The following is a 26907-nucleotide window of genomic DNA, read 5'->3' as shown; positions in this document are numbered from 1 at the left end:
TAGGAAATAATTTCTTAAATATAGGGGGGGGGGGGGGAACAAAAAGGTATGGCGGGCTTTTCCCACCACTTATTCACTATGTCCGCCACCCGCTTGGGTATAGGAAAAGCGTCGGCGTGCACCGGAACCTCTAGAAACTTGTCCATCTTGCATAATTTCTCTGGAATGACCAAGTTGTCACAATCATCCAGAGTAGATAACACCTCCTTAAGCAGTGCGCGGAGATGTTCTAATTTAAATGTCACAACATCAGGTTCAGCTTGTTGAGAAATTTTTCCAGAATCTGAAATTTCCCCATCTGACAAAACCTCCCTCATGGCCCCTTCAGATTGGTGTGAGGGTATGACAGAACAATTATCATCAGCGCCCTCCTGCTCTTCAGTGTTTAAAACAGAGCAATCGCGCTTTCTCTGATAAGTAGGCATTTTGGATAAAATATTTGCTATGGAGTTATCCATTACAGCCGTTAATTGTTGCATGGTAATAAGCATTGGCGCGCTAGATGTACTAGGGGCCTCCTGTGTGGTCAAAACTGGTGTAGACACAGTAGGAGATGATGTAGTATGTTTACTCCCCTCATCTGAGGAATCATCTTGGGCAATTTCATTATCTGTGGCAGCACTGTCCTTACTTTGTTTGGACGCTATGGCACAATTATCACATAAATTTAAATGGGGAGACACATTGGCTTTCATACATATAGAACATAGCTTATCCGAAGGCACAGGCATGTTAAACAGGCTTAAACTTGTCAACAATGCACAAAAAACGTTTTAAAACAAAACCGTTACCGTCTCTTTAAATTTTAAACAGAAAACACTTTATTACTGAATATGTGAAAAAGTATGAAGGAATTGTTCAAAAATTACCAAAATTTCACCACAGTGTCTTAAAGCATTAAGAGTATTGCACACCAAATTTCAGAGCTTTAACCCTTAAAATAACGGAACCGGAGCCGTTTACAAATTTAACCCCTATACAGTCCCAGCTATAGCCTTTGCCGAGACCTAACCAAGCCCAGAGGGGAATACGATACCAATTGACGCCTTCTAGAAGCTTTTCCAGCAAATTTCAGATCCTCACACATGCATCTGCATGCCCTGCTCTCAAAAAACAACTGCGCAGTAATGGCGCGAAAATGAGGCTCAGACTACAACTAGGAAGGCCCCCTGACTGGAAAAGGTGTCTAACATAGTGCCTGCCGTTTAATAAACGTTCCCCAAGTTTATAAATGCGAATTGTCAGCATAAATATGAATAAAATGCCCAAATAAAGCAATCGATTTAGCCCATAAAAATGTCTACCAGTTTTTTAGCCCATATTAAGCCCTTTATTCTGTTTGTTTGACTAAGAAAATGGCTTACCGGTCCCCATGAGGGGAAATGACAGCCTTCCAGCATTACATGGTCTTGTTAGAAATATGGCTAGTCATACCTTAAGCAGAAAAGTCTGCTAACTGTTTCCCCCAACTGAAGTTACTTCATCTCAACAGTCCTATGTGGAAACAGCAATCGATTTTAGTTACGGTCTGCTAAAATCATCTTCCTCTCACAAACAGAAATCTTCATCCTTTTCTGTTTCAGAGTAAATAGTACATACCAGCACTATTTTAAAATAACAAACACTTGATAGAAGAATAAAAACTACATTTAAACACCAAAAAACTCTTAACCATCTCCGTGGAGATGTTGCCTGTGCAACGGCAAAGAGAATGACTGGGGTGGGCGGAGCCTAGGAGGGACTATATGGCCAGCTTTGCTGGGACTCTTTGCCATTTCCTGTTGGGGAAGAGATATCCCACAAGTAAGGATGACGCAGTGGACCGGACACACCAATGGTGGAGAAAAGGCAAGTATTTAATTCATTAAAGTTTACAATGATGCTTATTTTTTTTTTTTAAAAGTGCCGCTGTTTTTAAGAGTATTATTTGATACTGAGCTTTAATTCGTTAAAGTTTACAAATCGCTTTAAATTCTTTCTTCACAGTGTAAAGAAAAAAAAATGGGAAATTCCTGCTATAATAGTCTCCAAAGAAAAAGAAAATAGATATTTACAATTAAAAAACAAACACGAAACCCAATTTCTTTCATGTAATTGGCAAGAGTCCATGAGCTAGTGACGTATGGGATATACAATCCTACCAGGAGGGGCAAAGTTTTCCAAAACTCAAAAAGCGTAAAAATACACCCCTCACCACACCCACAATTCAGTTTTTACAAACTTTGCCTCCCTATGGAGGTGGCGAAGTTTGTGCTTGATTTTCTTCTGTGATATGCGCTTCTCAGCATTTTGAAGCCCGATTCCATGCAGAGTACAGTGAATGTCAGAGGGATGTGAAGAGAGTATTGCCTATTGATTTTATGGTTTTCCTCGCGGGAAATCTTTTCAAAGGTTCTCTGTTATCGGTTGTAGAGATTCATCCCCTACCTCCCTTTCAGATCGACAATATACTCTCATATTCCATTACCTCTACTGTTACAGTACTGGTTTGGCTATCTGCTATATGTCGATGGGTGTCTTTCGGTAAGTATGTTTTCATTACTTAAAGGGACACTGAACCCAAATTTTTTATTTCATGATTCAGATAGAGCATGACATTTTAAGCAACTTTCTAATTTACTCTCATCAATTTTTCTTCGTTCTCTTGCTATATTTATTTGAAAAAGGTAGCTAAGCTGTTTTCTTGGTTCAGAATCCTGGACAGCACTTTTATTGGATGAATTTATCCACCAATCAGCAAGAACAACCCAGGTTGTTCACAAAAATTGTGCCTGCATCTAAACTTACATTTCAAATAAAGATACCAAGAGAATGAAGAAAATTTGATAATAGGAGTAAATTAGAAAGTTGCTTAACATGTTATGCTCTATCTGAATCACGAAAGAAAAAATGTGGGTTCAGTGTCCCTTTAAGACACTCTCAGCTATGGTTTGGCACTTTATGTTTTATTATAAAGTTCTAAAACAAAATGTATGCTTACCTGATAAATTTATTTCTCTTGTGGTGTATCCAGTCCACGGATTCATCCATTACTTGTGGGATATTCTCCTTCCCAACAGGAAGCTGCAAGAGGATCACCCAAAGCAGAGCTGTCTATATAACTCCTCCCCTAACTGCCACCCCCCAGTCATTCGACCGAAGACAAGCAAGAGAAAGGAGAAACTATAGGGTGCAGTGGTGACTGTAGTTTAAAAATAAAAAACACCTGCCTTAAAATGACAGGGCGGGCCGTGGACTGGATACACCACAAGAGAAATAAATTTATCAGGTAAGCATAAATTTTGTTTTCTCTTGTAAGGTGTATCCAGTCCACGGATTCATCCATTACTTGTGGGATACCAATACCAAAGCTATAGGACACGGATGAAGGGAGGGACAAGGCAGGCGCTTAAACGGAAGGCACCACTGCCTGTAAGACTTTTCTCCCAAAAACAGCCTCAGAAGAAGCAAAAGTATCAAATTTGTAAAATTTCGAAAAAGTATGAAGCGAAGACCAAGTCGCCGCCTTACAAATCTGTTCAACAGAAGACTCATTTTTAAAAGCCCATGTGGAAGCCATCGCTCTAGTGGAATGAGCTGTAATTCTTTCAGGAGGCTGCTGGCCAGCAGTCTCATAAGCTAAGCGGATTATACTTCTTAACCAAAAAGAAAGAAGTTGCTGAAGCCCTTTGGCCTCTCCTCTGTCCAGAGTAGACAACAAACAATGCAGATGTTTGACGGAAATCCTTAGTAGCTTCTAAATAAAACTAAGGCACGAACCACGTCAAGATTGTGTAAAAGACGTTCCTTCTTTGAAGAAGGGTTAGGACACAGTGACGGAACAACAATCTCCTGATTGATATTCTTATTAGATACCACCTTAGGAAGAAACCCAGGTTTGGTACGCAAAACTACCTTATCTGCATGGAATACCATATAAGGGGAATCACACTGTAAGGCAGATAACTCTGAAACTCTTCGAGCCGAAGAGATATCTACCAAAAACAGAACTTTCCAAGATAAAAGCTTGATATCTATGGAATGCAGAGGTTCAAACGGAACCCCTTGAAGAACCTTAAGAACTAAATTTAAACTCCATGGCGGAGGAACGGTTTTAAACACAGGCTTGATTCTAACTAAAGCCTGACAAAACGCCTGAACGTCTGGAACATCCGCCAGACGCTTGTGCAAAAGGACAGAACAGAAATCTGTCCTTTTAAGGAACTAGCTGACAATCCCTTCTCCAATCCTTCTTGGAGAAAAGATATCCTAGGAATCCTGACTTTACTCCATGAGTAACCCTTGGATTCACACCAATGAAGATATTTACACCATATCTTATGATAGTTTTTCCTGGTGACAGGCTTTCGAGCCTGTATCAAGGTATCAATGACCGACTCGGAGAGACCATGCTTTGATAAAATCAAGCGTTCAATCTCCAAGCAGTCAGACGCAGAGAAATCTGGATGGTTGAAAGGACCCTGAAGTAGAAGGTCCTGTCTCAGCGGCAGAGTCCATGGTGGAAAGGACGACATGTCCACCAGATCTGCATACCAAGTCTTGCGTGGCCACGCAGGTGCTATCAAAATCACCGAAGCTCTCTCCTGCTTGATCTTGGCAATCAGACGAGGGAGCAGAGGAAACGGTGGAAACACATAAGCCAGGTTGAAGGATCAAGGCGCTGCTAGAGCATCTATCAGTGCTGCCTTGGGATCCCTGGACCTGGATCCGTAACAAGGAAGCTTGGCGTTCTGACGAGACGCCATGAGATCCAGTTCTGGTTTGCCCCAAAGTTGAATCAACTGCGCAAACACCTCCGGATGGAGTTCCCACTCCCCCGGATGATAAGTCTGTTGACTTAGAAAATCTGCCTCCCAGTTCTCTACTCCTGGGATATGGATAGCTGATAGAAGGCAAGAGTGAACCTCTGCCCATAGAATTATTTTTGAAACCTCCAACATTGCTAGGGAACTCCTTGTTCCCCCTTGATGGTTGATGTAGGCTACAGTCGTGATACTGTCCGACTGAAATCTGATGAACCTGACCGCAGCAAGCTGAGGCCAAGCCTGAAGAGCATTGAATATCGCTCTTAGTTCCAGAATGTTTATCGGAAGGAGTGTCTCCTCCTGAGTCCACGAGCCCTGAGCCTTCAGGGAGTTCCAGACTGCACCCCAGCCCAAAAGGCTGGCATCTGTCATTACTATTGTCCAATCTGGCCTGCGGAAGGTCATACCCTTGGACAGATGGACCCGAGATAGCCACCAGAGAAGAGAATCCCTGGTCTCTTGATCCAGATTTAGTAGAGGGGACAAATCTGTGTAATCCCCATTCCACTGACTGAGCATGCAGAGTTGCAGCGGTCTGAGATGTAGGCGGGCAAACGGCACTATGTCCATTGCCGCTACCATTAAGCCGATTACTTCCATACACTGAGCCACTGAAGGGCGAGAAGTAGAATAAAGAACACGGCAGGAATTTAGAAGTTTTGACAACCTGGCCTCTGCCAGGTAAATCTTCATTTCTACAGAATCTCAGAGTTCCTAGGAAGGAAACTCTTATGAGAGGGGATAGAGAACTCTTTTCTTCGTTCACTTTCCACCCATGAGACCTCAGGAATGCCAGAACAATGTCCGTATGGGACCTGGCGATTTGAAAATTCGACGCCTGTATCAGAATGCCATCTAGGTAAGGGGCTACTGCTATAACCCACGGCCTTAGGACCGCTAAGAGTGACCCCAGAACCTTCGTAAAGATTCTTGGTATCGTAGCTAACCCAAAGGGAAGAGCCACAAACTGGTAATGCTTGTCTAGGAAGGCGAACCTGAGAAACCGATGATGATCTCTGTGTATCGGAATGTGAAGATAAGCATCCTTTAAGTCCACGGTAGTCATATATTGACCCTCCTGGATCATAGGTAGGATGGTTCGAATAGTCTCCATCTTGAAGGATGGGACCCTGAGAAATTTGTTTAGGATCTTGAGATCTAAGATTGGTCTGAAGGTTCCCTCTTTCTTGGGAACTACAAACAGATTTGAATAGAAGCCTTGCCCCTGTTCCTCCTTTGGAACTGGGTGGATCACTCCCATAACTAGGAGGTCTTGAACACAATGTAAGAATGCCTCTCTCTATCTGGTTTGCAGATAATTGTGAGAGATGAAATCTTCCTTTTGGGGAAGAAGCTTTGAAGTCCAGAAGATATCCCTGGGACACAATTTCCAACGCCCAGGGATCCTGGACATCTCTTGCCCAAGACTGGGCGAAGAGAGAAAGTCTGCCCCCTACTAGATCCGTTACCGGATCGGGGGCTAATCCTTCATGCTGTCTTAGAGGCAGCAGCAGGTTTTTTGGCCTGCTTTCCTTTGCTCCAAACCTGGTTAGGTCTCCAGACCGGCTTGGACTGGGCAAAATTTCCCTCTTGTTTTGTATTAGAGGAAGTTGAAGCTGCGCCACTCTTGAAGTTTCGAAAGGCACGAAAATTAGTCTGTTTGGTCCTTAATTTGTTGGACCTATCCTGAGGAAGGGCGTGACCTTTTCATCCAGTAATATCAGAAATGATCTCCTTCAGTCCAGGCCCGAATAGGGTCTGCCCCTTGAAGGGAATGTTGAGAAGCTTAGACTTTGAAGTAACGTCAGCTGACCAGGATTTAAGCCATAACGCCCTACGTGCCTGAATAGCAAAACCCGAGTTCTTAGCCGTTAGCTTGGTTAAATGAACAACGGCGTCAGAAACAAATGAATTGGCTAGCTTAAGAGCTTTAAGCTTGTTAAGGATATCATCCAATGGGGTTTCTACCTGTAGAGCCTCTTCTAGAGACTCAAACCAGAAGGCCGCAGCAGCAGTGACAGGGGCAATGCATGCAAGGGGCTGAAGAATAAAACCTTGTTGAATAAACATTTTCTTAAGGTAACCCTCTAATTTTGGATCTAGGAAAGCACAACTGTCCTCGAAGGGGATAGTTGTACGCTTAGCTAGGGTAGAGACTGCTCCCTCCACCTTAGGGACCGTTTGCCACAAGTCCCGTGTAGCGGCATCTATGGGAAACATCTTTTTTAAAAACAGGAGGGGGAGAGAACGGTACACCTGGTCTATCCCATTCCTTAGTAATAATTTCTGAAAACCTCTTAGGTATTGGAAAAACATCAGTGTAAACAGGCACTGCATAGTATTTAACCAATCTACACAATTTCTCTGGGACTATAATGGCGTCACAGTCATCCAGAGTTGCTAAAATCTCCCTGAGCAACACGCAGAGGTGTTCAAGCTTAAATTTAAATGTAGACATATCAGAATCAGGTTGAAGTGTCTTCCCTGAGTCAGAAAAATCACCCACAGATAGAAGCTCTCCTGCCTCAGCTTCTGCACATTGTGAGGGTATATCAGACATAGCTACTAAAGCGTCAGAGAGCTCTGTATTTTTCCTAGCCCCAGAGCTGTCTAGCTTTCCTTGTAACCCTGGCAGTTTGGACAATACCTCTGTAAGGGTATGATCCATAACTGCCGCCATGTCTTGTAAGGTAAACGCTATGGGCGCGCTAGATGTACTTGGCGTCCCTTGAGCGGGAGTTAGTCGGCATAACTTCCCCCTTGTCAATTTCCTCTGGTGATAAATCTTTTAAAGCCAGAATATGGTCTTTATAACTTATAGTAAGATCAGTGCATTTGGTACACATTCTAAGAGGGGGTTCCACAATGGCTTCTAAACATAATGAACAAGGAGTTTCCTCTATGTCAGACACGTTTAACAGACTAGTAATGAGACCAGCAATCTTTGAAAACACTTTAATTAATGTGAAAAAGCAGAATATAAAAAATGGTACTGTGCCTTCAAGGGAAAAAAACAAAACACAAAAACAGCAAAATAGTGAAAAAAGCAGTTAACTATGAAATTTTTACAGTGTATATACTAGACTAAAATAGCATTGAACCCACTTGCAAATGGATGATTAACCCCTCAGGCTCAAAAACGAAGCAAAAAAACGGTAAAACCGTTATAACAGTCACAAGCAAACTGCCACAGCTCTACTGTGGCTCCTACCTTCCCATAAAACGACTTTTGTAGTCACAAAAACCCTTTACAGAGGTCCAATATGTCAGGGGACTCCTTCAGGGAAGCTGGATGTCTCAGAATGTAAAAACTACTGCGCAATTAGAGCGCGAAAATAGGTCCCTCCCACCATGCACTCAGTCAGAGGGCCTTAAAAAAAACTACTCCTAGGAGTAAAATAACAGCCATGTGGAAAACTAGGCCCCAATAAAGATTTATCACCCTTAGTAAAAACGTTCTTTATAAATCCTGTAAACGTTTAACATACTAAGCCATAAAAGCAAGTAACATGAATATTACCCTTTACTGCAAGCATGATGCCAGTCGTTTATTAAATCACTGCAATCAGGCTTACCTTAAATATATCAGGCAGTGTCAGCATTTTCTAGACTTCTTATCGCTCTAGAAAAAAAATATACTGAACATACCTCAGGGCAGTTAATTCTCCAGGCCGTTCCCCCAACTGAAGTTTTCCCATACTCTTCAGTTATGTGTGAGAACAGCAGTGGATCTTAGTTACAACCTGCTAAGATCATCAAAAACTAAACTACACTAAGTCACCACATATCTCTAGCTACTTCCCTTGTCGAGAGCTGCAAGAGAATGACTGGGGGTGGAAGTTAGGGGAGGAGCTATATAGACAGCTCTGCTGTGGGTGATCCTCTTGCAGCTTACTGTTGGGAAGGAGAATATCCCACAAGTAATGGATGAATCCGTGGACTGGATACACCTTACAAGAGAAATATATGTATTGTACTTATATTTGCCATGAGTCAGGTCTATGTATATTTCCTTTTGCAGACCATCAGTTTCAAAAATAGGGAAAAACATTTTTAGGAAGTTATTTTTTCTTACCTGGGGTATAGTCTTTTTCTTTAAATTGACTATTTTTCCATTTAATTTTTGCGTGCAAAATTAGGCTTGCGAGGCAGGCAGGCACGCACATAGTTAATATAATAATATATGTTAAAAGGCTCAGTCTGGGGATGAAAGGGAGGCACTTCTCAGTGTCACATCTCACATGTACTGCGTTCCTTCGGAACGGCAATATTACAAAATGACATTCTTGAAAACCAGAATTTGTTATTGCCGTTCCGAAGTCTGTTTTGAAAGCATGCAGTACATGTGAGATCAGAACAGATTTTAAAGGGACATTGTACTCAAACATTTTCTATTAAATAAACGAAACTAAGGAATTTGTTGGTCATATAATACTACTATTGTTTTTGCGCTTCCAACTAATTCTCACTGGCTGGTAAGGACAATTCCCTCTGCTTCACACCTCTGAAAGATTTTCTTTTCAGCACAGTAGGGCGATTTAAATAAATAAATAAATAAATAATAAAATAAAAAAAATATACATTTGAAAAATTCCTTTTTTTTTAGATGAAAGAAAAAAACAAAAAAAAAACAAAAAAAAAACTACAATGTTATTTTAAGTTTCTCATTTCCATAAAGAGCTGAAACCAGAATTTTTTTTCTACTTTTCATATCTGGATAAGACCTTAAAGGGACACTGAACCCAATTTTTTCTTTTGTGATTCAGATAGAGCATGCAATTTTAAACAACTTTCTAAATTTTCTACTATTATCAATTTTTCTTCGTTCTCTTGCATTCTTTATTTGAAAAAGGCATCTAAGCTATTTTTTTGGTTCAGAACCATGGAAAGCACTTTTTTATTGGTGGGTGAATTTACCCACCAATCAGCAAGAACCGAGTGTGTTCACCAAAAAATGGGCTGGCATCTAAACTTACATTTCAAATAAAGATACGAAGAGAATGAAAAGAAAGGAAAGAAGAGAAAGAAAAGAAAGGAAAGAAGAGAAAGAAGAGAAAGAAGAGAAAGAAGAGAAAGAAGAGAAAGAAGAGAAAGAAGAGAAAGAAGAGAAAGAAGAGAAAGAAGAGAAAGAAGGGAAAGAAGGGAAAGAAGGGAAAGAAGGGAAAGAAGGGAAAGAAGGGAAAGAAGGGAAAGAAGGGAAAGAAGGGAAAGAAGGGAAAGAAGGGAAAGAAGGGAAAGAAGAGAAAGAAAGAAAGAAAGAAAGAAAGAAAGAAAGAAAGAAAGAAAGAAAGAAAGAAAGAAAGAAAGAAAGAAAGAAAGAAAGAAAGAAAGAAAGAAAGAAAGAAAGAAAGAAAGAAAGAAAGAAAGAAAGAAAGAAAGAAAGAAGAAGAAAGAAAGAAAGAAAGAAAGAAAGAAAGAAAAAAAGAAAGAAAAGAAATTCATACAATGCACTAAATTATTTATTTAATACAATGCAAATTCTATAGTATAAATAAGTTCTTTGAAAAATAAATCTCACAAAGTCTATAAAGTGCTGCTAATCAGTGACCACCCTGCACCAATGTAACAGTCTTTAGTGATAACAGTGTTGTAACTGTTTAGAGTACAGCTGTAGAGGGCCTACCTTAAGCGATGATGTAAAGTCGTCACTAAGGGATGTGGCGCACAGCATTTCAGCCTCCTTGGTGCTAATAGAACATGTAACAACAAAATCGCCAGGAAGAACTGTCGTTGGAACTTTCCCACAGACACCCGATTTCTCTCGACCTGGATCAAAGCGGTCGATGGTTATAGTTACCCCTTCTTCATCTGCAATAAAAACAGGAGGGAATTACAGATGAACAAGGAAAGTGAAAGAAGCTTAACTGGGAAGAAACATTTCTTATGACAAGAGTGAGCCTCAATGGTATTTTGGAAGTTTTTATGCTAGAAAATAAATTCCTATTTTTTTTTATTTCTGGTAATAAGTAGAAGTGCTGCAATGGTTATCAAAGGCCGATTGTGCTGCGCTATGAAGCATAGGTTTACTTGAAAATGCTACAGAATTTGCAGAAAACTCACGGTACAGAAATTACATTTTAGCCCCTCTAGTGGGAGTGGGGAAAAGCATAATGTCTCCAGCATATACACTGTCAACATAGCACCATACAGCCTGACAGAACTGTCTTGGTTGCCTTTTTCAATATAATTGTGCCAGAAACAGGTCTAAGCCCAAACAGAAGGACAGACAGACTCACAATACCAGGCAACGCTCCTTTGAATTAATAATTTGTACAGCAAACCCCAGACATGTCCCACATTTGTACAGACTTCATGGTGGAAATGAAGCTAAATTCTTCCACAGTATACATGGTACACACGTGTGGTTGCTAGCTATCACCATACGTCACTAAGAGGAGTTTCCATAAAAGGACTTTAAACAGCTCCCGCCTATGTGTAAAAATAGTGCTTGCCCCACACACTCTAGTGAGGTTAAAAAGCAAATGCTACAACCTGTAAATCAAACAACTGATAGACCGTTTGCAGCATTTTGAAAACCTACGTTACCAATTTCGCTTTTTGTCTTCTCTAGGGAAAATAGGAGAAGCACACTTATTACTCAAAAGCGGGTGCCTAACCTGGGATTGGCATACAACAAGCCCTGTATGGCAGCCTCTTCCTGGACTGGGGTAGCGCAGGTTTTGCAATCAGTGACATGACCCCATTATTCCGGCCCAGTAGTGAGGCAGCAAAGAAACTGACAGGGTGTCCTAGTGATCACTTGCCTGCCGGTGGGTGCCCCCGTTACATGAGATGCACGCTAGATCAGTGTGCATAACAGGTTGCTGGATGTCTGCACATGAGACAACGGTGCAGTAACAGAAGTCTGACTGCAATACAGTATAGTTTAGTATTTTATAAAGGAAAACTAAACCCAAATTTCTTTCCATGATTCAGATAGAGCAGCAATTAAGTAATTTACTCCTATAATTTATTTGTTCTCTTGCTATCTTTATTTTAAAAAGAGGGAATGTAAAGCTTATAGCCACCTATAAGCAAGTGTAACCCAGGTTCTGAACCAAAAATGGGCTAGTTCCTAAGCTTTACATCCCGGTTTTTTTTTTTATTAAGATAGCAAGAGAACAAACAAAAATTGATAACAGGAGTAAATTAAAAAGTTGCCTAAAATTGCTGCTCTAGCTGCATCATAAAAGAAAAGAAAATGGGTTTAGTGTCCCTTTTTGGATAAACTGAGTGGCACACAGATTTACAAACCTTCATCAATAGAAAAAGATCCAAGTAAGAAACAGGAAAACCCGATCCTTTCAGTCTTGGCGTGACGGTAGGAAAGTCGTAGCGCCTTTTCAGATAACAACAATCTGGGATTCCTGAGAATAGAAGAGAAATGGTTTAATTTATAGAGAAAATCAAAGCACACTGAAAAGGCTACAAATAAAAAAAAGGGACAGTAAACCATTTGTAATTACAATGTTCTACAGTCTTCTAATACATGAAGATATTAGAGTCGGCGCAGTATTAGAACAGATTGCTGCAATTGGTCAAAGTCCACCCACAACATACCTTATTTAGAAGAGCCAATCCAGAGGGTGATAGGACTGGGGGTGATAGGACTATCATATTGTTTGGCTTTCATGATTCAGATAGAGAAAACAAATTTAAACAAGATTCCAATTGACTTCTATTATCTAATTTGCTTCATTCTTTCATTCTAGATATCCTTTGTTGAAGAAATAGCAGTGCGTGAGTGAGCCAATCACACAAAGTATCTACAGTCAGTCACCAATCAGCAGCTTCTGAGCCTATCTAGATAAGATTTTCAGCAAATGATATCAAGAGAATGAAACAAATTAGATACTAGAAATAAATCAGAAAGTGGTTTAAAATTGCATATTCTTTCTAAATCACAAAAGAAAAAATTGGGGTTTCATGTCCCCTTAAATTACAGAATAAGGATAGTAAAATAGATAATGAAAGTGACATGCAAAGTTGTTTTATTATGTATAATTAAAGGGACAGTGAGGTAAAAAATAAAACGTTCAGGACTCAGAGCATGCAATTTTAAAACAACTTTCCAATTAACTTCTATCATTAATTTAGCTTAAAGGGACAGTATACACTCATTTTCATATAACTGCATGTAATAGACACTACTATAAAGAATAAGATGCACAGATACTGATATAAAAATCCAGTATAAAACTGTTTAAAAACTTACTTAGAAGCTGTCAGTTTGGCTCTGTTGAAAAGGTAGCTGGAAAGCCCACTGCAAGTGGCAAATAAGACACTCCCCCCCTCCCCCTTCTTTTGCATATGAAAAGACCCTTTACACAAACAGGAGCAAGCTGGAGAAGGTAGCCGACGGTATTCAAATAAAACTTTGGGGCTTGGTTAGGAGTCTGAAAATCAGAGCAATGGTATTTAAAAATAAGCAAAATTATACATAAAAAAACAAAAAAACTTGATGGGCTTTATAAATAGATCATCTACAAAACATTTATGCAAAGAAAAAATGAGTGTATAATGGCCCTTTAATGCTCTGGGTATCTTTTGTAACCCTAGGTGAGCTCAGGAGTGTACACGTCTAGCATTCAATGACAGCAGTGTTTGCAAAAATCTGTATAGCAATGTTATGCATACTTGCAAAGCGGTTTCAAATTGTATGTGCCATTCATTTCATTTAAACTTAACATTACCACCACTTTAAGCATTTTATGTCCTATTCTCAAAGACTTTACTGCCCCTTTAAGATGTACATTTCTAAAGACAAATGAGCATCACATTTTATTGCTGAATGAGTATAGTAAATAACTGTACACTAGGTACTTGTTGAATAAAATTTGTATTTTAAAAAGACTTAAAAGGTCTTTAATATGTAAAGCTTTTATTCATAGAATCTGGTACTCAGACACAAAAAAACACTTAGAAAATTACTGGCTTTAAATGATCAAATATGGTTCAGACAAAAGTATAAAATGCTTCAGTGAAAAAAACAAATATAGGTGATGAGGGTTGCAAAGAGACATAAGCGCCGTAACAGCTTGCAACGGTCACTATTAATAGTGTTGGTTAAAAATTCCTTTTATTTTTCTTCACACATGTATTTTATACTTTCATCTAAACCAGTTCTTAAAAGGGACAGTCAAATCCAAAATAAACTTTCATGATTCAAATAGGGCATGTCATTTTAAACAAATGTCGAATTTACTTTTATCGCCAATTTTGCTTTGTTCACTTTGTATTCTTAGTTGAAAGCTAAACCTAGGTAGGCTCATATGCCAATTTCTTAGACCTTGAAGGTCGCCTCTAATCTGAATGCATTTTGAGTTTTTCACCACTAGAGGATATCAGTTCATGTTTGTCATATAGATAACATTGAGCTCACACAAGTGAAGTTACCTAGGAGTCAGCACTGATTGGCCAACGACACAGCACTCTTCTTCAATGAGGTGATGTTTCCACCTCTAAAGCAATAGCCATGCATGTCAACTGACATCCTAGGAGAGCTATAGGTTTAGAGTTGGAAACGTCACCTCATTAGAAAAAAAAAAAGAGTGCTGTGCCGAGGGCACCGAGTTAGCCATCTACTTGCTGCACAGATAGGGTGAGTTTAAAAATGTTTTTTTTTAGTATGTGACTGAAACTAATGATTATTTTTAGGGATGTAAATCCTAGCTTTTTTTAATGCTTGGATTTACCATCACTAACAAATCTTTGGAGCAAGTGGGCAGCTGCTTTTTTTTGTATTTTTAACCGAGGGAGGGGATGCAGATTTTAGGTTAAGATATTCCATTAATAAAAATACAAAGCAAAGAACTTCCTTAGTGGCTGGGTTTTCTTTACTAACCAACATTCCATTAAAGATACCAAAATACTCAAATGATCACAACATCCAAAAAATAACATTTTAGAACTGTCCCAAACTGGCAATAGGTTTTGAAAACTAGTTACAACATAGCTGTGTCTATTTATGTATAAGATACATTTTATTTCTTCAATGTCTAAACAAATTTAATTTCAATAAAATACATCTGAACACAATTTTCAGGTACAAACAGATAATGAATACAGAATCCTGAAAAAAAAATATGATAAGCAACTATGGTTGCCTCAGGGAACAGGGGAACATCCAAAATTTAAAAATAAAAAACTTTTAATAGTTGACTAATAAAAATAAGGAAATTAAATTAAAAATACAACTAGTGAGCAGGATAGCTAGGGCAGAAAAAACAGTATGAAGGCTATTATAATGAAGCGGGCGGTTGGGATCATAGATGGGTTACAGTGCATCAGTGTGATTGGTGTACACTTTAGAAACCATTTCCAGTAACGTGAATATGCAAAATATGTTTTACTGATACTTGGGGGAATCCAAAGTATATCCACTGAGATATAACACCAAAGTATTGGTATTAAATTATCTAGATTAAATCTATATGAGGTTTATAGGATGCTTTCAAACAGACACAGCTATTTGTTGCAAGTTTTTAAAAATACATAACCAGTGTGGACTTATTTGGTAATGTTCATGAATGTCACTCATAGAGAGATACTGAGCAGATCTGGTTTGTATCTATGAATAGTGAGATTTAGCAAATAAAATTATATTGGGAAACATCTGTGCTGGAATGTGTAACAGTAAAAATAAATGACAACAGTTGCTAATACGTATCACTTTCACAGAGATACTGGTCATATGCTGTTAAACAAAGTGCCTGTATGGTAAGACTCCACACTCGATATTAAAGTGAAGGTCAATTTTGACGAATAAGTGCCCGGTTTTTAATAATCCTATTAAAAACAAGGGCACTTTAATTCATCAAAATTTACATTTCAAGCGTTTTCTTAAAAAATTTTACCTTTTAATCCTGAAAGCTGCTCCATCGATTCCCCCGGCCACCGGAAGCCTCTATTTACGTCAGAAATGACGAACCCGGCTTCCTCCAATTACGGCGTTCCCCCAGGGGAAGGGATCATGGCCTGAGGGAATGCCGTGATTGGACGAAGCTGGATTCGTCATTTTGGACCCGCGAAGCGGAACTGCGACAGGCAGAGGAAGCGCTGCAGCGGCTCTGAGGATTAAAAGGTGAGTTTTTGAAGAGTCAATTTTGATTAATTAAAGTGCCCTTGTTTTTAATAGGATTATTAAAAAACCGGCACTAATTTGTCTAAATTGACTTTCACTTTAAGAGCGTCAGCGAATGAACCTCAATTGAAGAGGTTATGAGATATAGATTATCACAATTACTTTGTGGTAGATTAGCCACAGGAATCTATCTTTAAAATAAAATTACATGCGATGTACAAGCACAGTGGCTAGTGTTGGTAAAGACCAAAAGGGAAATAATATCGGTATTGCATCCAAATATGTCTCATTACCTTCTATATCTAGACGTTGAAATGATTGTGACACTTAACCCTGAGTAAGATAAAACAGAGGCCGTGAGTGCATACACATCATATCTATGCCGGTGCAAAGTTTATCGGCAAGGTGTAATCAGATTTAAGATCTCAACAGTGAGACTGTAATATCAGGTGAATTCTAATACCCTCCGCTCTCACTGAATATAGGGTCAAATTAAACTAAGTGCAAAGATTCTGCATATCCTACTAGTTGCGTAGCTAAAACACAGGAGCTCCCAAGGACTCCTCACCAATACCCTAACACGTCGCTGCTAACCTACTTTCTCAAAGGATCTTCTTTGCTTTGCATTACACCTAGAATTTTAGCGTTTAAATGTCCCTTTAAATTAACTATCCAACAATGCATTTTAAAAATACACTGCACGATAAAATTGCCGTTTCCCGGCACACTTATAAAAACCTATTTTGTAAGAAAATAAAAGGATAAGGGAAATGTACCTGTAATAACTGATATGTAAGCCAATAGAATCTCCCATGGGCGTCATGTCCCAAAGCAACGGTTTTGACGAAGGGAAAACAAGAGGCAACACCTTATTTGACACATTTCTAAAAACAAAACAAAATTTGAAATAAAGGTTTAGTTTATTTTGAGAGCATCTCATGAATAACAGAACATTTTACACTGCATCAAAACAAATGTTTTATGTACATCTTCAAGGGCTGGAGGTAGACTATACTGCAATATATATTTGTGAGAAAATGAATTTGCCTGTGACACTAATTGATTCCCTTGTGCTCATACAGGAATATCCTTAAAATATTGCCTGTCCCCAGCACCCAAGGTTCTGGACACACCTAGACAGGATTTATTTGCTGTAGCTTAAAGGGACATTATAGCCAAATTTGTAATCCACATGGATGTACAGGTGGCCCTCGATTTACAATGGTTCAATTTACACCGTTTCAGAGTAACAACCTTTTCTTCCAGTCATGTGACTGCTATTGAAAAGCATTGAGAAGCAGTGCATTTATTAAAATAGCCAGTAGATGGAGCTGTCCGCTTGTGTTGCAGCAAAGCAAACTGAAATTAATCAGTTTAAGCAGACCTGAGCTATCGAGCAGATTTCAAAGGAACAAGATCTTCCTGTCTATAAATCAGTCCAGATTTGAATGCATAGAAAGAACTGTTTGAAGAAAAATGCAAGTAAAGTCTGTGTTGTGTGATTATTTTATTAGGTTTATAATGATGTTTAGCATTTAAAAATAATGTATTAGGTGTTACTTATGACAATTTTGAGAGGGGCCTGGAACATATCTCCCTCACTTTCCATTGACTTACATTATAAACTGGGTTTCAATGTACAACAGTTTCGATTTACAACAATTCCTTCTGGAACCTAACCCCGGCGTAAACTGAGGGCTACCTGTATTTCAGTTTTATATTGAAGTATTTTTGTACTATACATGTATTAACAAAAATGCTTCTAATAAAATATATAGCGGTTTCAAATGTGTATTTAAATATGCACCAGCATTTAAAAACACTGCACTTGCACAGAAAACCTAAAGTGATTGTACCCTCTGGTAATGACTCAATTTGTTAATTGCTGACATGATACAAGCCCCACTGGTGCTGCAGTATTTAAAATGTTGGCGCCCTGAGAATACCTATATATGCTTCACATGCACAGAATAATTTGCCAATACATGTATATTGTAAATATGTTTCTATTCAAAGATGTAATTCTTCTATATGCATTGAAATTTTGACCGGAATGTCCCTTTAAAAAAGGGACATCATACTCAAGGTTAGGAGGACCTACAAAACCAATTGAACTGGTGTAAAGAGACAACTCTAAAAATATGAGAAGAAAACATTGATTTATTGAGTACATAAACTTGAGTTTTTCAAAAACTGAAATAAATTTTGAAATAGCCTCTTGGATGGAATTTAAAAATAAAATTAACTTCAATGTTCTTTGTAAACAGAATAAACAGAGGTGTGCTGCAAGTAAACAATTTTATAATTAGCAAATGCTCCACACAGAGCTGAGCATTTGTTAAAGACATAATATTAAATGTCAATGTGAAGGGGTCGTTATGGTTACCTATCTAAATACAGAGAGAGAGACCTTTAGTTTGTAGATTTTACTTAAAGGGACACTGAACCCAAATTTTATCTTTCGTGATTCAGATAGAGCAGCAATTTTAAGCAACTGTCTAATTTACTCCTATTATCAATTTTTCTTAGTTCTCTTGCTATCTTTATTTGAAAAAGATGGCATCTAAGCTTTTTTTCTGGACAGCACTTTTTTTTATTGGTGGATGCATTTATCCACCAATCAGCAAGGACAACCCAGGCTGTTCACAAAAAATGGGCAGGCATCTAAACTTACATTCTTGCATTTCAAATAAAGATACCAAGAGAAGGAAGAACATATGATAATAGGAGTAAATTAGAAAGTTGCTTAAAATTTCATGCTCTATCCAAATCACCAAAGAAAAAAAAAATTTGGGTTCAGTGTCCCTTTAACCCCTTAGTGACCAGAACACTTTTCTATTTTCTGTCCGTTTGGGACCAAGGCTATTTTTACATTTCTGCGGTGTTTGTGTTTAGCTGTAATTTTCCTCTTACTCATTTACTGTACGCACACATATTATATACCGTTTTTCTCGCCATTAAATGGACTTTCTAAAGATAACATTATTTTCATCATATCTTATCATTTACTATAAAAAAGATTGCAGGGTTAATTTTAGCTTTAGTGTAGAGATCAGCCTCCCACCTGAAACATCAGACCCCCTGATCCCTCCCAAACATCTCTCTTCCCTCCCCTACCCTACAAATGTCCCCGCCATCTTAAGTACTGGCAGAAACTCTGCCAGTACTAAAATAAAAGGAAAATTTGGGCTTTTTTGTGCGTTTTTTTTAGCATATTTACATATGCTTCTGTATAGGATCCCCCTTAGCCCCCAACCTCACTGATCCCCCACCAAACAGCTCTCTAACCCTCCCCCTCTGACTTAATGTGCGCCATCTTGGGTACTGGCAGTTGTCTGCCAGTACCCATTTTAGTGAAAAATATGCTTTTTTTTTATAAAAAAAAAGTCCCTTTTCTGTAGTGCAGCTTCCCCCACCCCCCAGACCAACCCCCCACCCCTTCCAGATCCCTTAGATGCTTTTAAAAAAAAAAAAGTTAATTTCATATTTTTTTTTACACTTTACTTGTAACTTTTTTTCTGTAGTGTAGCGGTTCCCACCCACTCCCGTCCCGTGCCCGCCCGCCAACCCCCGTGCACGCGCGCGCCCCCGAAGGCTCCGCCCCTGATCCCGCCCCCCTCCACCTTACAGAGCTCACTGATGGCCGCCCACCCGCCTCCCAAGTCGGTTCCCACCCACCAACGATACCGGCCATCGATGTCCGGTGCAGAGAGGGCCACATAGTGGCTCTCTCTGCATCGGATGGCCAGAACGTGTTATTGCAGGATGCCTCGATATCGAGGCATCACTGCAATAACCGGAAAGCAGCTGGAAGCGAGCAGGATCGCTTCCAGCTGCTTTCCAGACTGAGGACGTGCAGGGTACGTCCTTGGTCGTTAACTGACATCCTTTAGAGGACGTACCCTGCACGTCCTCGGTCGTTAAGGGGTTAAGACACAATACTAACATTTTTAGCAATAGTAAATAATGCATCCAAAATGATATAAATTAATAAGACTTATTAGAAGGGTTAAATATAAGGGACATTAAACACGGAATACATTTAATAAGAACAGTACTGGGGTTATGCCCTGCCTCCCTCTAGTCATGGCTGCCACCATAGTGAAATGGGTATTTAACTTGATTGCAGTACTGACTTATCTGCACATGTGCAGTAACTCTGCTTCAGATACCTGCAGTGTACTCTTTATAAGAGGGAGGTGCATTACATGTATTTAGTGTCCCTTTAATATCCATGGTCACTCGCCTACTAACACAAAACATGAGTAATGTGGCTACTGTAGATGATATCTTAAAGGGACACTCAATCAAAATTAAACGTTGATTATTCAGATAGAGCATGCCATTTTAAACAACGTTCCAATTTACTTCCATTAACTAAATGGGCAGTCTTTTTATATTCAAACTTTTTGAGTCACCAGCTCCTACTGAGCATGTGCAAGAATAAGTGTGTATGCATTTGTGAATGGCTGATGGCCGTCACATGGTACGTGTATGCATTTGTTATTGGCTGATGGCTGTCACATGGTACAGGGGTAGTGGAAAAAGACATAACTTCAAATTGTCAGGAACAAAAATCTACTACTTATTTGAAGTTCAGACTAAGTGTTATTGCATTGTCTCGTTATCTTGCATTTGTTGATTATGCAAATCTACTGTGTTGACTGGTCCTTTAAATGTGTATTTTATTCAAATACTGTAATGATTACCTTTGATTTGTTTGACTTTCAGTGGGAAAACGTTTTAAATCTTTGTGATGCTGAAAGCTCTTCAAATTCATCTTCATACTCATTTCCTAAAAAATAAATATATAAAAGAATTTACAGCTACTATAGATGTTAAAGGGATAGAAAAGTGCAAATGGAAAATATGTTACAGTATTTTGTAATTGCACAACTGTTAACGTAGAACTGTGTGTTTAACTCCTGAAAGGGCTTAAAGGGACAGTTTACCCAAAAACTCTCCTTTAATTTGTTCCTTTATATAGCCGATTTTGCCTGTAGTATCCCTACCTATACTGAAAGTTTCTATACCTAGGTATAGGCTATTGAGCAACAATGTAAACACAGACAGCAGAATAAATTACACTCCCAGTGGGAGGTGGAAGAGAACTCTCTAAAATGTTCATTTTCAATTGTTCTTTTAAAGTACTGTACAAAGACAGAGATAAGAAAGGGAAGCATACGAGTGATAAGATGAGATCTGATCTGTCAGCAAGCCAAGCCTATTTTGATTGGCTGTGGTTTCAAAGAGCTAATCCAGCCTTTTCTTTTGCATTGTATGTGTTGCAGCTGGTATAAAAATCATGGGGAACACAATTATGAAAAAACAATTTTACAGTGAAATGTCCCTTTAAACACATTATTAAGGTCAACTCAAGAGCAGCAATGCACCACTGGTAACTTGATGGCGATTGGTGGCTGCACAAATATGCCTCTTGTCATTGGCTCACCAGAGGCGTTCAGGTAGGTCCCAGTAGGGAAATGTTGTCAGGGCAGGTTACTTTGAAATTGCTTCTATTCACTATACAAAAATGTTTCTAACTTTTCACTGTCTCCAAAAGTGAGACAACATTGCAAATATATTGATGGGCTCGATTGCAGGCAGAAAAATGAAAACATGCACAAGGAACACCTTGTTCAGTCTACTATGCCACTGACATCCATTTTGCATTGCAAACCATATTAACTATGCTTGAGATATAACGGTCTCTAAGTGATTAAAAGGACACAAGACCAATAATTTAGTTTTCTCATTAAACAAGTCCAATCACAGAGGGATGCCTTGCAGATAACATTAGCACATATACGTTATTGACAGCAAGGTCGTCTTTCATTTTATGTCATCCTAGCGGTCTCTTGCCTAGTAAAGGCTCTCCTCATTGTCACCCTAGCTGTCTCTTGCCCATCAAAGGCTCTCTTCATTGTCACCCTAGCTGTCTCTTGCCCATCAAAGGCTCTCTTCATTGTCACCCTAGCTGTCTCTTGCCCATCAAAGGCTCTCTTCATTGTCACCCTAGCTGTCTCTTGCCCATCACAGACTCTCCTCATAGTCACCCTGTCTCTTGCCCCGTCAGACTATCCTCATTGTCACCCTACCCTAGCTGTCTCTTGCCCATCACAGACTCTCATTGTCACCCTACCCTAGCTGTCTCTTGCCCATCACAGACTCTCATTGTCACCCTAGCTGTCTCTTGCCCCATCTGACTCTCCTCATTGTCACCCTGTCTCTTGCCCATCACAGACTCTCCTCATTGTCACCCAACCCTAGCTGTCTCTTGCCCAGTCAGACTCTCCTCATTGTCACCCTGTCTCTTGCCCATCAAAGACTCTCCTAATTGTCACCCTAGCTGTATCTTGCCCCATCAGACTCTCCTCATTGTCACCCTGTCTCTTGCCCATCAGATTCTCCTCTGTCACCCTACCCTAGCTGTCTCTTGCCCATCACAGACTCTCCTCGTCACCCTAGCTGTCTCTTGCCCATCACATACTCTCCTCATTATCACCCTAGCTGTCTCTTGCCCATCACATACTCTCCTCATTGCCACCCTAGCTGTCTCTTGCCCATCACATACTCTCCTCATTGCCACCCTAGCTGTCTCTTGCCCATCACAGACTCTCATTGTCACCCTAGCTGTCTCTTGCCCATCACAGACTCTCCTCATTGTCACCCTAGCTGTCTCTTGCCCATCACAGACTCTCCTCATTGTCACCCTAGCTGTCTCTTGCTCATCACATACTCTCCTCATTGCCACCCTAGCTGTCTCTTGTCCATCACAGACTCTCCTCATTATCACCCTAGCTGTCTCTTGCCTCGTCAGACTCTCCTCATTGTCACCCTGTCTCTTGCCCATCACAGACTCTCCTCATTGTCACCTTAGCTGTCTCTTACCCATCACAGACTCTCATTGTCACACTAGCTGTCCCTTGCCCATCAGAGACTCTCCTCATCGTCACCCTAGCTGCCTCTTGCCCCGTCAGACTATCCCTGCTATGTCACTAAAGTCATGTTGTATCCCTCCAATCTTTCCTCATGTCACCTACCCCCCTCGCCTATTGACAAGGCCTCTTCCATATACGTCCCCTCACACTATCCCCCTAAAGTCTCGGGGGACATAAGGTAACCTATTCATACCCTTACCCCACTTAGGTAACAGATTATCCGCGGGTTTGAACTGCTGCACAGGTGACACAAGCAGCTCACTAATTGTGCTTTTCTTAGACAAATTAATCCTTAAAACCATGTAGAGGTTCCCGAGGGCAGAAAATAAAGAGAATCAGGTCTACAGCCATCAACGCGCGGTATTGTATGGGACTTATACAGCGGGTGCATGAGGGGAAGACCGCAGAGTAACTACCGGAGACTCTGCTTTAGTAGTAGCCAAGTAAATGGGCCGAGAGGAACCGTCCTGTTATGTCTTCCTTATAACGAGGTCACTCCGGCCAGTTTATCTCACCTGCTCCCGGCGCCGTCTCTATCACACACAGCTGCCCGGTCAGTAATCCTCCGGGCCGTGGCGGCAGCAGAAGCGGCAGTTCCGGGGGGCGGAGCAGCGGGGACAAACAATGTGTGACAGTTACCTGTCTGCTCCCAGCTCCGTACACAACAAGGAGGAGCCAGCATTGCGCCGCTACAGCTCTGAGCCCGCCGCCTAGCCTCAACCAATCACAAGAGAGTTTGCATTACATTCCACCAATCACAGAGTCGTATTTAGTACCAATCATATCACGTCATTTCAAATACAGTAAACGTATTTGTCAGCTGAATGAATACCGCATGCGCAATGTAAAGATAGGTTACCTAGCAACAAGACAGATGCCATAGTAGAACCCAATGCTATAATGCTGCAGAGCGGAAGTAAACTTTTCCTAAAGCTGCGAAATGATATGGTTCAGATAGATCTGCAAAATCATATGGTCCAGACAGCTACAAAATCATATGGTTCAGATAGATCTGCAAAATCATATGGTTCAGATAGAGCTGCAAAATCATATGGTTCAGATAGAGCTGCAAAATCATATGGTTCAGATAGAGCTGCAAAATTATATGGTTCAGAAAAATCTTCAAAATCATATGGTTCAGACAGCTGCAACATCATATGGTCAGATAGATCTGCAAACTTATATGGTTCAGATAAAGCTTCAAAATCATATGGTTCAGATAGAGCTGCTAGATCATATGGTTCAGATAGAGCTGCTAGATCATATGGTTTAGATACAGCTGCAAAATCATATGGTTCAGATACAGCTGCTAAATCCTATGGTTCAGATACAGCTGCTAAATCATATGGTTCAGATAGAGCTGCTAAATCATATGGTTCAGATACAGCTGCTAAATCCTATGGTTCAGATACAGCTGCTAAATCATATGGTTCAGATACAGCTGCTAAATCCTATGGTTCAGATACAGCTGCTAAATCATATGGTTCAGATACAGCTGCTAAATCCTATGGTTCAGATACAGCTGCTAAATCCTATGGTTCAGATACAGCTGCTAAATCATATGGTTCAGATACAGCTGCTAAATCATATGGTTCAGATACAGCTGCTAAATCATATGGTTCAGATACAGCTGCTAAATCATATGGTTCAGATAGAGCTGCTAAATCATATGGTTCAGATAGAGCTGCTAAATCATATGGTTCAGATAGAGCTGCTAAATCATATGGTTCAGATACAGCTGCTAAATCCTATGGTTCAGATAGAGCTGCTAAATCATATGGTTCAGATACAGCTGCTAAATCATATGGTTCAGATACAGCTGCTAAATCCTATGGTTCAGATACAGCTGCTAAATCATATGGTTCAGATACAGCTGCTAAATCATATGGTTCAGATACAGCTGCTAAATCATATGGTTCAGATAGAGCTGCTAAATCATATGGTTCAGATAGAGCTGCTAAATCATATGGTTCAGATACAGCTGCTAAATCCTATGGTTCAGATAGAGCTGCTAAATCCTATGGTTCAGATACAGCTGCTAAATCATGGTTCAGACAGCTACAAAATCATATGGTTCAGACAGCTACAAAATCATATGGTTCAGATAGAGCTGCAAAATCATATGATTCAGACAGCTACAAAATCATATGGTTCAGACAGCTACAAAATCATATGGTTCAGACAGCTACAAAATCATGGTTCAGACAGCTACAAAATCATGGTTCAGACAGCTACAAAATCATATGGTTCAGACAGCTGCAAAATTATATGGTTCAGATAGAGCTCCAAAATTATATGGTTCAGGTAGAGCTGCAAAATTATATGGTTCAGGTAGAGCTGCAAAATCATATGGTTCAGACAGATCTGCAAAATTATATGGTTCAGATAGAGCTGCTAAATCCTATGGTTCAGACAGAGCTGCTAAATCATTTGGTTCAGATAGAGCTGCAAAATTATATGGTTCAGGTAGAGCTGCAAAATCATATGGTTCAGATACAGCTGCTAAATCCTATGGTTCAGATAGAGCTGCTAAATCATATGGTTCAGATAGAGCTGCTAAATTATATGGTTCAGATACAGCTGCTAAATCCTATGGTTCAGATAGAGCTGCTAAATCCTATGGTTCAGATAGAGCTGCTAAATCATATGGTTCAGATAGAGCTGCTAAATCATATGGTTCAGATACAGCTGCTAAATCATATGGTTCAGATACAGCTGCTAGATCATATGGTTCAAATAGAGCTGCTAAATCATATGGTTCAGATAGAGCTGCTAAATCCTATGGTTCAGATAGAGCTGCTAAATCATATGGTTCAGATAGAGCTGCTAAATCATATGGTTCAGATAGAGCTGCTAAATCATATGGTTCAGATAGAGCTGCTAAATCATATGGTTCAGATAGAGCTGCTAAATCCTATGGTTCAGATAGAGCTGCTAAATCCTATGGTTCAGATAGAGCTGCTAAATCATATGGTTCAGATAGAGCTGCTAAATCATATGGTTCAGATACAGCTGCTAGATCATATGGTTCAGATAGAGCTGCTAAATCATATGGTTCAGATACAGCTGCTAAATCATATGGTTCAGATACAGCTGCTAAATCATATGGTTCAGATAGAGCTGCTAAATCATATGGTTCAGATACAGCTGCTAAATCTTATGGTTCAGAAAGAGCTGCTAAATCATATGGTTCAGATAGAGTTGCTAAATCATATGGTTCAGATAGAGCTGCTAAATCATATGGTTCAGATAGAGCTGCTAAATCATATGGTTCAGATAAAGCTGCTAAATCATATGGTTCAGATACAGCTGCTAAATCATATGGTTCAGATAGAGCTGCTAAATCCTATGGTTCAGATAGAGCTGCTAAATCATATGGTTCAGATACAGCTGCTAAATCATATGGTTCAGATACAGCTGCTAAATCATATGGTTCAAATAGAGCTGCTAAATCCTATGGTTCAGATAGAGCTGCTAAATCATATGGTTCAGATACAGCTGCTAAATCATATGGTTCAGATAGAGCTGCAAAATCATATGATTCAGAAAGAGCTGCTAAATCATATGGTTCAGATAGAGCTGCAAAATCATATGATTCAGAAAGAGCTGCTAAATCATATGGTTCAGATACAGCTGCTAAATCATATGGTTCAGATAGAGCTGCTAAATCATATGGTTCAGATAGAGCTGCTAAATCATATGGTTCAGATAGAGCTGCTATATCATATGGTTCAGATACAGCTGCTAAATCATATGGTTCAGATAGAGCTGCTAAATCATATGGTTCAGATACAGCTGCTAAATCCTATGGTTCAGATACAGCTGCTAAATCCTATGGTTCAGATACAGCTGCTAAATCATATGGTTCAGATACAGCTGCTAAATCATATGGTTCAGATACAGCTGCTAAATCCTATGGTTCAGATACAGCTGCTAAATCATATGGTTCAGATACAGCTGCTAAATCATATGGTTCAGATACAGGTGCTAAATCCTATGGTTTAGATACAGCTGCTAAATCCTATGGTTCAGATACAGCTGGTAAATCATATGGTTCAGATACAGCTGCTAAGTCATA

At 39.7% G+C, this 26907-nt stretch overlaps 1 protein-coding gene across 1 annotated transcript in view; it reads right to left on the bottom strand.

Annotated features, from left to right (window-relative positions):
- Nucleotides 1-23478, bottom strand: part of STIL (STIL centriolar assembly protein) — a 122016-nt gene extending 98538 nt beyond the window's left edge. The window contains exons 1-5 of the mRNA XM_053693508.1: nucleotides 23345-23478; nucleotides 20598-20683; nucleotides 16665-16772; nucleotides 12060-12172; nucleotides 10429-10613 (exon numbers count right to left, since the gene is read on the bottom strand). Coding sequence (XP_053549483.1) covers nucleotides 10429-10613; nucleotides 12060-12172; nucleotides 16665-16772; nucleotides 20598-20680 — 489 coding nt within the window. The 5' untranslated portion in view covers nucleotides 20681-20683; nucleotides 23345-23478. The remainder of the gene's footprint in view (nucleotides 1-10428; nucleotides 10614-12059; nucleotides 12173-16664; nucleotides 16773-20597; nucleotides 20684-23344) is intronic.
- Nucleotides 23479-26907: the final 3429 nt, after the last annotated feature.

Source organism: Bombina bombina, chromosome 10 (genome assembly GCF_027579735.1).
Source record: "Bombina bombina isolate aBomBom1 chromosome 10, aBomBom1.pri, whole genome shotgun sequence".
NCBI classification, from domain to species: Eukaryota; Metazoa; Chordata; class Amphibia; order Anura; family Bombinatoridae; genus Bombina; species Bombina bombina.
The sequence above is the reverse complement of the archived record's forward strand: the minus strand, read 5'-3'. Positions and strand labels throughout refer to the sequence as shown.